The sequence below is a fragment of the Chiloscyllium punctatum genome, chromosome 6 (genome assembly GCF_047496795.1).
Source record: "Chiloscyllium punctatum isolate Juve2018m chromosome 6, sChiPun1.3, whole genome shotgun sequence".
Taxonomy (NCBI): domain Eukaryota; kingdom Metazoa; phylum Chordata; class Chondrichthyes; order Orectolobiformes; family Hemiscylliidae; genus Chiloscyllium; species Chiloscyllium punctatum.
Genome location: NC_092744.1, coordinates 77,596,662 through 77,609,849, shown reverse-complemented (window position 1 = coordinate 77,609,849; position 13,188 = coordinate 77,596,662). Strand labels below are relative to the sequence as shown.

The following is a 13,188-nucleotide window of genomic DNA, read 5'->3' as shown; positions in this document are numbered from 1 at the left end:
GGCTGAAAGGACAGACATCAGGATAGACATCTCTGAGAAATGGCAAACTCCCTGCTTAGAGATAGGAAACAGGCCGGCTTCCTACACATCATCCACAGTCCCAAACCTGGCTGGGGACAAGTTCTCAATGGTTTCTGGCCTGTGCCTTGGCCTAGCTTGCCTGAATAACTCTGGGATAAAATTGAAACATTGGGGAATGATGCAGATAAATTCGTTGACTACTGTATGTTTCATTGGATATTTTCTTCTCTTAACTTTAAATGGGAATGAAAATAAGAGTGGTGTTTAACTTAATATTTGAAAGTGAGGACTGCAGATGCTGGCGATTAGAGTCAGGAGTACGGTGCTGGAAAAGGCAGCATTCGAGGAGCAGGAGAATTGGTGTTTCAGGCAAAAGCTGGAGCCTCGGGGCCGGAGCCTCGGGGGTGGAGAGATAAATGGGAGGGGGTTGGGGCTGGGGGGTAGGTAGCTGAGAGTGCGATAAGTGGATGGAAGTGGGGGTAATGGTGATAGATCGGAGGGGAGGGTGGAGTGGATAGGTGGGAAGGAAGTTGGACAGGTAGGACAGGGCATGATGGCAGCGCTGAGTTGGAAGTTTGGAACTGGGATAAGGTGGGGGTAGGGGAAATGAGGAAACTGGTGAAATCCACTTTGATGCCATGGGATTGGAGGGTCTCAAGGCAGAAGATGAGGCATTCTTCCTCCTCCAGGTGGCTAGGGAATGGTGATGGAGCAGGACCAGGGCCTGCATGTCCTTGGCGGAGTGGGAAGGGGAGTTGAAGTGTTCGCCCACAGGGCGGTGAGGTCGATTGGTACAGGCCAACCATGGCATCAATGTGGATTTCACCAATTTCCTCATTCCCCCTCCCCCCACCTTATCCCAGTTCCAACCTTCCAACTTAGCACCACCCTCATGACCTGTCCTACCTGTCCATCTTCCTTCCCATCTATCCGCTCCATCCTCCCCTCTGACCTATCACCATTATCCCCGCCTCCATCCACCTACTGCACTCTCAGCTACATTCCCCCAAGCCCCATCCCTCTCCCATTTATCTCCCACCCCTGAGGCTCCCAGCCTCACTCCTGATGAAGGGCTTTTGCCCATAACGTTGACTCTCCTGCTCCTCGGATACTGCCTGACCTGCGCTTTTCCAACACCACACTCTCAACTTTAACATAATAGTGCCCATTTGACACTGCCATCGATGGTTAGCATCAAAACAAATAAAACACAGTAACCAATTAAAATACGGTTCATTCCTCGCATCTCCACAGGTTTCTTGTGATTGTCCACTCGATCATCTATTTGACCAGAAGTGATTGAATAAGCTTTCAAACATGGAGTCACCATCCCAGAGTACCAGCAGCTTGAACCCTTACCATAAAGAGGTTCCCAGAAAAAGACTGAGGGATATCATTTTTCTACAAGCTGTTTTGCAACAAATGTACTTTGGATTTGGAGTGAACTTGAATTTCCTCTGTTGGTAGCAATCACATCACATTGGTTTGCACATTAACTTTACCTTTTATAGTGAGTATTTCAATATTAATATCAATGCCCTCCCATTTCTTGGAAAGGTTTGGTATAAGAGGATTTTAGCATCATGTTCAAAGACTAAATGGCTTATTGCTGTTCCAATCTTACGATGCACCTTTGTTACATCCCACCCCACAAGCTCGCAAGCTATCCAGAAGATACACACTTACCAACTTCTCCACAGTTCGGTTGAGTGACACGATTGTTCTCTCCTTCTCAGCATTCTGCATCTTCAGCCTCTCCATGGCAACAGATAGCTCCTGAATTCTAGGGTAAGATCACGGAATAGAAAGTGTTTCTCGAGTGTCAGATTATAATGCCTTGCTTCACTAGTTCAATGTACCTTTCCTAAATTGGATCTGTGAAGAAACCCCTCGTGGCTGCATTAAGGATTGGACATTCCACTAATTTTATCATTTCCTTTACAGCTTTACTGGATGGTGGACATTCAGCCAATCATATCTGTGCCAGCTCTTTGAAACAGCTTTCTGATTACTCCCAAGGCACCTGTTCTTTCCCTAAAGACCTGCAACTCTTTCCACTTCAAGCACTTATCCAGTTGCCTTTTGAAAGTTCCTACTGAATCGACTTCCAATACCCTTTTCAGGCAGCACATTCCCAACCAAAAACAACTCATTGCATTAAAGGAAATCTCTGGTCTTTTTCCACCTATTACCATAAAATCTATTTCCTGTGAACTTCCTGCCAGCAGAAATCATTTCTCCTTTCTGCATTATCAAAACATTCATAATAAACATCTCTATCAAATCTCCTTTTAACTTTCACTGCTATAAGCAGCTTCTCTAGTGCCTCCATGCAACTGAAGTCCCAGGCACTATTCTAGACCATAAAACCGAAAGAACTGCAGATGCTGGAAATCTGAAACAAAAACAGAAGTTGCTGGGAAACCTGAGCAGATCTGGCAGAATCTGTGGCGGGAAATCAGACTTAATATTTCAAGTCCAGGGACCCTTCTTCAAACCATTCTAGATCACTTGTTCTGCATCTTTTCCAAGATCTTAAAACCTTTGTGGACTGTGTTGGTTCATTTACATATCAATTTCAAAAGTTGATACATAAATGCAAATTGTTGGGTGAAACAGATAAACACCTTTAGGCTTCTGGTATAAATTGAGATGCCGGCCTTCCAGAATCTTCCACAAGAGGGGGTTTTAATATCCGACTGGCTCAGTGAGGTCCTCTTGTGGTCTGGAAGCAAAGTACTACAGCAGTACAAATTCTGTTGGATATTTGGTGACATTCCTGAATGGAGTGGAATGGAATGAATAAGCACTGACAGATTTTGGAGTAGAATTCCCAATCTCCTTCTGTTGGGGCTTTTTGTGTTCTGCACTAAAGGCATTGGTGAACATCAGCACACCGTGCCATTGCGCAAAGTCCACCAAAGGATGTTTAGATGGATCAAGGAAGATTTTCTTCAATGCCCCATTCCAGAGTAACGTTTCTGGTCATGAAAGAACATCTCAAGGTCAACATTCATGAATGTATGGAACTTATTTAAAAAATCAGTCACTGCAAACTTTGTCATTTAAACAATAAAACAATTGCACCTACTCTCTGTCACTTTTTGTGGGCAGGCTGATTATCCTTCTTTCTGGATTAGTGGTGCTGGAAGAGCACAGCAGTTCAGGCAGCATCCAAGGAGCTTCGAAATCGACATTTCGGGCAAAAGCCCTTCATCAGGAATAGAAGGGCTTTTGCCCGAAACGTCGATTCCGAAGGTCCTTGGATGCTGCCTGAACTGCTGTGCTCTTCCAGCACCACTAATCCAGAATCTGGTTTCCAGCATCTGCAGTCATTGTTTTTACCACCTTGATTATCCTTCTTCTTCAAATATCATGGATTTTGCCTCCATTTCTGATTCTTTCTGGGTATTCCATATCCAAAGTATTCCCTGTCAACAATCAGAAAGTCTCCTACACTTTAATTTTGTGCATGACCTTAAATTCATACTTTCTGTTCCCAGCTTCACGGAACACTAGAAATAGAATTGTCTTGAAATTTATCAAATTTCTTTGCAATTTTGGATGTTCCCATCAAACCTCATTGTAATGTTCTCTCCTCATAGCCAAAGTCTCTGGTCTTTGGTGTCATGTAGCTGAACCTCTGCTTGACTTTCTTCCATCATCTAAACATCTTCCTAAAACCAAGGTGGCCAAAACTGGATGAGGTGTAGTAGACATTTTTAAAAAGTATTTTACATAAACTTCTGTCAAATTAATGTTTCTCTTGAATGAAATGAAAATGAAATCTCTTAGATGGGAACCAGTGGGATTGCTAGATTGCTGGGGTCGTGGCAATGTCGCTGGGTGAGTAAATCAAGGTACACAGGCTAATGCTTTGGGAACAGGAGGTTCAAATCCAACCATGGCAGATGGCGGAACTTGAATTCAGTTATTAGATCTGGAATATAAAGCTGGTCTAAGTAATAGTGAGGCGAGTGGTTGGATGCTGCCTGACCTGCTGCGCTTTTCCAGCAACACATTTTCAGCTAAGTAATAGTAACCCCACCAATTTTCATCGATTTTGTAAAAATCCACCTGTCTCACAAATCACAGAATAATGGAATCACAGAATTGTTACAGCGTAGAAAAAAGCCACTTGGTCCATCTTTCCTGCGTTCACTCCTTAAATGAGCATCATTATCTAGTCATAATCTCCAGTTTTGTCCCTATCCCTTATGTATTATTTTCGATCCAAATAACCTTCTAATGCTCTCTTGAATGTCTCAATTGAAACTGCCTCCACCACATTCCCAGGCAGTGCATTCCCTACTCTAGCTACTCATTGAGTGAAAAACATTTTTGCTGACTTCACTCTTGCTTCTTTTGCAGATCACAGAATCCAACCAGTCCATGCCAAACATATTCCCAAACTAAACCAGTCCCACCTGCCTGCTCCTGGCCCATAGCCCTCCCAACCTTTCCTGTACATGTACCTATCCAAATGTCTTACAAATGTTGTAATTATACCCACCTCCACCACTTCCTCAGGAAGTTCATTCCATGTACAAATCACATGTTAATCTTTTTAATAACTTCTTCAAAAAACTCAATCAAGTTTGTGAGGCGTGATTTTCCTCACACAAAACCTAATCAATTTTTGCCTCCCTAAATGTCCATAAAACCTGTCTTTTATAATCACCTCCAACAATTTACCCACCACTCACAGGTCTATAGTTCCCTGGTTTCCCTTTACAGCCTTTTTTTAAATCAAGGTACAACATTAGCCACCTTCCAGGCATCGGGCACCTCATCCATAGTTATAGGTGATACAATTATTTCTGCAAGGGTCTCGCAACTTCCTCCCCTACTTCCCACAATGTCCTGGGATACAGTCAATCTCAGGTCACGAGATTTATCCACCTTTATATTCTCTAAGACTTCCCAAACTTCCTCTTCTGTGATGTGAAATGTCTTTAAAACAAAAGTTTATCATTTCAAATCTACACCTTTGTGTTCTTGTTCCTTTCAAGAGCAGGAACAGTTTCTCTCTATCTACTCTATCCAGTCCATGATTTTGAAAACCTCAATTAAATCTTCTCTTAGCCTTCTTCCTTCCAAGAAGAACAGTCCCATCTACTTCAATCTAACCTCATAACTGAAGTCCCTAATCCTTGGAACTGTACCTGTAAATCACTACTGCTTTCTCTCCAATGTATTCACATCATATAATGTGGTGCACAGAACTGTACACAATACTCCAGCTGAGGTCTAACAAGTATCTTGTACAAGTCAACATTACCTCCTTGTTCTTATACTCGATGTTGTTATCGACAAAACCAAGGATACTGTATGCTTTAGTAATTGCTCTCTCAACCTGTCCTGCTGTCTCCAATATTCTGTACACATCTATAATCAGGTCCCTCTGCTCCTGCACACTCTCCAATGTGTTCACATCTTTCATCACAGAATCATAGAATCCATTCAGTGTGGAAACAGACCATTTGGCCCAACAAGTCCATACCAACCCTCTGAAGAGTAACCCACCCAGACCCATTTGCCTATACTCTACATTTCCCCTGACTAATGCACCAAATCTACACTGCTCCCTGGACACTATCTTGCACATCTTTGAATAGTGGGATGAAACCAGAGCACCCGGAGGAAACCCATAAAGTTGTGTCCAAAACTGTACACAGTACTCCAACTATTCATGACTTTTAGCAAAGGAAATCTGCGGTCTTTACCCAGTTTGACCTACATGTGACTCCAGGTGGACAGAAATATGGTTGAGTCTTAACTGCCCTCTGTAATGGTCCAGTGTGCCATTCAATTCCAGGGCAATTAGGGATGAACAAAAATGCTGGCCTTGCTAATATTATCTACATCCCACAAAAAGTAAAGACAAATTAATTTAAGAATACAATGCATCTAGTTTACCTTCTACCAGGGATGGAAATCTGCCACCCCTACTTGGTCTGGCCTACATGTGACTGCAGACCTTCAGGCAATGTGGTTGATTCTCAACTGACCTTTGGACATTTAGGGATTAGCAATCAATACTGGCCTTTCCAGTGACATCCACGATCCCATAAATGAATAAGAAAATAAATTGGTAAATGGTATAATCATGGCAAATAAACTATTAAATTGTCTACAATGGACAGATATTGCACAGGAATGGAATCAACCCAGGAAGGAGCTGAGGCAAAGAATGTCTTCTCAGTGAAAATTAGAAAGTATTTGAGGCTTATCGAGGCACAAGGCTATGAGGGAGAAAATAAAGCAAGTGGGATTAGTTTTGGAATGTTCTATCAAAGAGACAACACAGATTCAAGGGACCAAATGGTCTGTCCCAGTGCTGTTAATGTTCTAAATCCATGCAAATTGCTCAAAACAATATTCAGACTGAAGCTGGTTTGTTTTAACAAAATAGCAATGGTGTCTACATCCTGGCTAGGATATGTTCTACTATACCAATTGAAAATCAAAATCCCATTCTTTTTTAAGACATCCTGGCTTAGTGTGATGATAGCATATCATCTATCCATTCTACACATCTCTCTGCATAACGTTAGTGGAATAAAAATGGAGAGAAATATAAAGTGGGGTCCTGGTACTTGAGCATCTATTTTCCCTGATTGCACAAAGACTCAAACTCTACGCCATTGAATTTGTTGGGTTTTTACTGAGGCACTCTTGTCGCTTCCTTGCTAGTTCTGTTTCACGGCGATAACAATTTTTCAACTCTCCCACCAGATGGGTTCATTTTGAATGATATGCTATTAATTACCATTGATTCTGCGGCTGATTGAGTTACACGGGATTTGATAAGATCACATTTTGAGTTCTTCCAACATCGCTCACCTGTGGGCCAGTGAAATGCCTGAGGTGGATTGGAGCATAACTCAACAATAGGGTACCCAGATTCGATTACTGGTCTGCGTTGAATTAACTAATCTGAGGTAATATGTTAATAGAATGGCAAAGCTGCCCTGGGTTCCTGCTTCGAATCAATATTCCCAGACCACCCAGAGGAAAAAAATACGTGTGCGTATGTCCCAGATTATTGTCGTCAGTCTGTCTTTACCAGAGGGGTAGATCTTGCCTTTGTGGATCAAGGTAAATCAAGTAAAAGCCAATCAGCAACTCCTTTAAAGTCAATAGAGACAAGAATCTGGAGCGATGTAAAATGGGCTGCTGACACATCATCACCGATCTTACACTATTAGATAACTACACCATCTACACCTTTCTCTGCTGACCACACTAAAGTTGAGGGACAAGTCGGATTGACTTACTGTTGCACAGAACAGCTAGTTTCCACTCCGTTCCAATCCCCTGTCCTTTCCTTGTAACCCTGTAAAGTTTACTTGACAAAAAACTACTTCAATTCCCTTTAAAAACCGTTATGGGTTTTGCATCAAATTTTCATGCCTTAACAACTCTCCAAAAACACAAAAACTATCCTACCCTTTTGTTTGCGGGTGGGGGTGGTGGTGATGGTCTTATTATTAAAAGAAAAGCAATAAAAAAAGTTGGACAAAAAAACTAGTTGTTCACAAATTTTAAAAGTAAATCCTGCATGATCTCATTCCTCATTATTCCTGTAACCTCAGTCTCTAACTCTGAAAAACCTATGTCTCTCATACATCTCTTGTGCCAATTACTCATACTTTCAGTTTTCTGGGTCCCCAGCTCTTGAATTCTCCTCTTGCTCCGTTAAGACCTTTCTTAAAACTTACCTCTTTGTCCCCATCACTCTACCTAACAATTTTTTCTATTGCTCAGTGTCTGTCTTTGTTTGATTACACTCCTGTAAAATTCTTTCTGATATTTTCCTATAATAGGCTCTCTACATGTTACAAGTTACTTTTGTAGTTTCTATTTCTCATTTTACACCTTGATGATGTCTGCTAAAATCACAACGTCATATTCCCCATTTAAACATAGAACATAGAACATTACAGCACAGTACAGGCCCTTCAGCCCTCCATGTTGCGTCGCCCTGTCATGCTAATCTGAAGCTCATCCCACCCCCACTATTCCATGTATGTTCATACGCCTGTCCAATGATGACTTAAATGCACTTAAACTTGGCGAATCTACTACCGTTGCAGGCAAAGCATTCCATACCCTTACTACTCTCTGAGTAAAGAAGCTACTTCTGACATCTGTCTTATACCTATCTCCCCTCACATTAAAGTTGTGTCCCCTCGTGTTTGCCGTGTCCATACTTAGAAAAAGGCTCTCCCTGTCCACCCTATCTAACCCTCTGATAATCTTGTGTGTCTCTATTAAGTCACCTCTCAACCTTCTTCTCTCTAACGAGAACAGCCTCAAGGCCCTCAGCCTTTCCTCGTAAGACATTCTTTCCATACCAGGCAACATCCTAGTAAATCTTCTCTGCACCCTTTCCAAAGCTTCCACATCCTTCTTATAATGCGGTGACCAGAACTGTACACAATACTCCAAGTGTGGCTGTCCCAGAGCTTTGTACAGCTGCAGCATAACCTCCTGGTTCTGGAACTCAATCCCTCTATTAATAAAGGCCAAGACACTGTATGCCTTCTTAACAATCCTGTTAATCTGGGTGGCAACTTTCAGAGATCTGTGTACATGGACACCGAGATCTCTCCGTTCATCTGCACTCCCAAGAATCTTACCATTAGCCCAGTACTTTGCATTCCGATTACTCCGTCCAAAGTGAATCACCTCACACTTGTCCACATTAAACTCCTTTTGCCACCTCTCAGTCCAGCTCTGCATCCTATCTATGTCTCTCTGCAACCTACTACATCCTTCGTCACTAACCACAACTCCATCGAACTTAGTGTCGTCTGCAAATTTACTAACCCACCCTTCTAAGGCCTCATCCAAGTCATTTTTACGCCGCTAGTAACTGGACACCAAGATGAACATGTTCCATCAACTACAACCCTCTGTTTTCTTTCAGCAAGCCAATTACTGATCCAAACTGCTATGTCTCCCACAATTCCATTCCTCCGCATTTTGTATAATAACCTATTGTGGGGAACCTTATCGAACGCCTTGCTGAAGTCCATATACACCACATCAACCGGTTTACTCTCATCTACCTGTTTGGTCACTTTGTCAAAAAACTCAATAAGATTCGTTAGGCACATCCTACCCTTCACAAAACTGTGCTGACTGTCCCTGATCAGATTATTCTTTTCGAGATAGTTATAAATCCTATCTCTTAGAACCTTTTCCAACACTTTACCAACAACTGAAGTGAGACTCACTGGTCTGTAATTACCAGGGTTGTCTCTACTACCCTTTTTTTATTTTGAAGACAATCAGCCTTATTCACCCCATACCTCACTGGATCATTTCAAAGTCTGATATGTCACACAGCTTGTCTGACATGCAACATTGGATAAGCAGAAAGTTCCTTTGGTTAAATCTTGGGAAGACCAACATCATTACCTTTGAACCACACCACAAACCTATTTCCATCCATCATTTCCATCTTTGGGCTGGTGTGGTGGCTCAGTGGTTAGCACTGCTGCTGCATAGCATGTGGGACCTGGGTTCAATCCCAGCCTTAGGCAACTGTCTGTGTGGAGTTTGCATATTCTCCCCATGTCTACGTGGGTTTCCTCCCATGGGCCAAAGGTGTGCAGGTCAGGTGGATTGGCCATGCTAAATTGCCCATAGTGTCCAGGGAAATGCAGGGTTACAGAGATTGGGTAGGGGTTTGAGTCTGGGTGGGATACTGTTTGGAGTGGACTTGTTAGGCTGAATGGCCTGTTTGCACAAAGCAGGGATTCTTTGGAAACTATTTTAAGCTTAGGAAGACTGGAAGAAATCTTGGTGTAGTGTTGTCCCCAAAATGCATTTCTGACCATACTTCTGTACTTCCTATTGTCAGCTTTAGTTTCCCCTTGCTCTGACCCTCCCTTGGCCACCTACTACTGAAACCCTGATCCGTGCTTTTAATTTTAATTAATACTCTACTGTTCATCAGGCAACCTTTCTTGCACCCTACGTAAACTTGGGCTCATCCAACGATCTGCAGTTTGTATCTTAAATGGCTGCAAATCTCATTCATCCACTGTGCTTATCAATGTTCATCAGTTTACCACCTGATAGTGTCTCAACTTCAAAATACTCAACTTTGATTTCAAATTGTTCCACTACCTTCCCATTCCCTGCCTCTATAATTTTCCCTGGTGCAGCAAGTCTCCACACTCTTCCTATTCTGGCTTGAGAATTCATGATTTTGAACTCTCCACCGCTGGTGGCCATGCTGTCAGTTACCTGGCCTGAAAACCTCTTGAATTTCTTTCCTAAGTCTCTCCATCTCACTGCATATCGCTCTCTCTCTCTCTCTCTTTCTCCCTGTCTTTGTCCTTTATGTTAGGCTGCTCCTTAAAAACTTCCATGAGGTTTTTGGTCATTATCCTCATAGCTCTTTCTGTGGGTCAGTAGCAAAAATGGTCTGACTGATACATTTAACAAAACATCCAGGGTTGTGTAAGTTGATCTTGTTGTTTTGGTCCCATACTGGAGTGACATCTTGTGCACCAAGTCAAGGGACCTTCTACCCTGCTCTGTCCAGTCCTTGCGAGAGGCAAAAAAATAAAAATCCACCCTCATTAGGAAAGAGCAAGTCTGCAAATTTCCTCCCTGATTCCTTCAGGTGATCAAAGCTACTCCAAGAGTCCACACTGATCATGTCCCACATTAATTGGTACCCACTTCTAACATGATGCACACCCCATTCCAGCCAGGAGGCTGTCCAGCTCTTTCTTGAAGACAGCATCTTCAGATGGTCAACCATTGAATATTAACATGCAGCATATATATCAGCATGATGCCCCCAACCCCTCATCAGGCATAGGTTCGGGGCAGCATGCAGATATATTTGCTGCATGTTAATGTGCAATAAGGAACATAATACAAATATGTAAAGCTCTTAACCTTGAAATTCCTCTCGCACAAAATAACCAAAGCCTGCAAATTATTAATCAGTTCATAGTCTGGACACTGAATTAATAGCCCTGATTATTTATAAGATTGAAGAAAGGTGTTTGTTATGAGACCTGGAGAGGCCATGTTAGTGCTCAAGGAGAATCCTTCAAAGGCTGGAATTGTGATGCATCATGCAGGTGATACATCGAAAGCTCTTGCCTACAATTGTATTGAGTGTTCTTTTACCCACCTTGCATGGAGCTCTGCTTTATCTGCATCACACTTGCTCTGCAGTTGAATCATCTCTTTGACCTTGTCACGGAGCTGCTGTTCAAGCCGCCCACTTTGTATTGTGTGCCTCTCAAGCGTCGAAATGGCACCCGCCCGAGATAGGTGCAGGTGGGAGTCCAGATTATAGCAGGCAGTCTGCAGGCGCCGAGACGTTCGGGTAACATCAGTCTTCATCTCCAGGAGGCTCCTGGTTGCAAAAGTGGGACAACAGGCATACTCTGGATCATGGCAGGCTCATTACAGCATGAACACAATCAGTGTCAGTATTTGTCAAGATGTAGGAACAGAACCACAAACCCTGTCACTTCCTTTTCTCTCTTTCCCACCTGGCTCAGAAAGTTTAGCCATTGAGCAACAAACATTGATTGGGGGGGGGGCGTTCAGATTATAAGGAACGATTATGTTCATTTGCCATGTTCTCACTGGGAGAAAAGTGGTTCAGAGCATGATTGCTGTTTTTAGAAAGATAAATGGACGAGGTAATGTGTAATAATCTGTTTGAATAGCCAATCACATTGAACTAGAGAACACAGCCAAAGTGGTGGTAAGTTCATAACTAATGTGCAGAGACAATATTTTGATGTGCAAGCAGCAAATTAGTAGAACGAATGAGTGCTCGGGAGATGGTAGAAGTATTTATTATCGAAACACACAACAGATCCCAAGGCTCACCATCTCTGCCTTATGTCTCGGTTTGTTATAAACCAACAAATGATGATGATTGCTACAATCCAGCCACAACTCCCTGATCACTGTACCATGAGACTACCAGGTTGGGCACAGTAGTTCAGTAGCAGTTCTTATGAACACCATATGTCCCAAAGTGCGCTCGCCAATGAATTACTGTTGGAGTAGTGACTGTTCCATTTTAGGAAAACAACAGCCAGTTTGTAGATAGCCAGTTCCAAACATAACCACATAATAATGACAACAGTCTGGTTTTTGTGACATTGATTGAGGGATCAATATTGACCAGTCACTCCCCGAAAGTTCATCAAAATCTATTACATCCATTTTAAGGGCCGTACAAGGCGACAGTTTAACAATTTACCTGAATCTCGACTTGTTGCGCCTGATTTTTATGTTCAAGTCAAAAATAAAGGACCTGAGCTGAAACTCTCTGATCCGAAGACAAGAGTGTAACCAACTGACCCACAGGATGATCTTGTTTGCTTTGTTTTCAGTCTAGCAACTTCTGTGCTCCTGTCAAAAAGGTGTCCAAATGCTATTTCATGAGATGTGGCCATCACCAAGCAATGCCCTTGAATAGAGTGGCTTGCTTGGCCATTTCAGAAGGCAGTTAAGAGTCAACCATATCATTGTAGCTACAGGAGCTGCCTGTAGGCAAGCCCAAGTAAGGACAGCAGATTTCCTTCCCATTAGTGAGTTAGATTTTTTTTACAATAGTTACCATAGTCACAATTAACAAAACTAACTTTTTATTTCAGATCTATTAATTTAATTTAAATACAATTCCGTGATGGGAATTGAAACTTTTCCCCACCAGACCATTTACCTGGATTTGTAGACTATTAGTGCAGTGACAACACCACGATGCCACTGTCTCTGCATATCAATGCTGAGTTAACTGAATGGGGCCAAGATTGGACTCAGTGCTTTACTAAAGGGAGGACTCGCTCTACCTCGCTGTGGATATGTTGTAGCACCATCTATCGGTGTACGCGACTTACCGCTCCGCCCCACTCTTCAGATCACTTAACTCACTGCGGACTGTAGTGACCTGCTGCCAGAGGGCCAGTAGTTTGCCACGCTCAACACAAGGGCGCAAGCCATAGCGCTGAAAAAAATAGAGCAAGAGACAAAATGCACAGTCCTCCTTTTAAAAAATCCTGGTAATTTTTGCTTCTTTCCACTTTGCTCTTTAAAGGAGAATTAACATCTGTATTTAAGAATGAGCAAGATGATTTGGTTCCATTATACCATGTAAAATCTGCACTA

At 42.5% G+C, this 13,188-nt stretch overlaps 1 protein-coding gene across 1 annotated transcript in view; it reads right to left on the bottom strand.

Annotated features, from left to right (window-relative positions):
- The window catches only part of crocc2 (ciliary rootlet coiled-coil, rootletin family member 2), a 296,172-nt gene that overhangs the window by 184,208 nt on the left and 98,776 nt on the right, over positions 1 to 13,188 (bottom strand). Inside the window, exons 8-10 of the mRNA XM_072573057.1 lie at positions 12,921 to 13,027; positions 11,189 to 11,416; positions 1,708 to 1,804 (exon numbers count right to left, since the gene is read on the bottom strand). Coding sequence (XP_072429158.1) covers positions 1,708 to 1,804; positions 11,189 to 11,416; positions 12,921 to 13,027 — 432 coding nt within the window. The remainder of the gene's footprint in view (positions 1 to 1,707; positions 1,805 to 11,188; positions 11,417 to 12,920; positions 13,028 to 13,188) is intronic.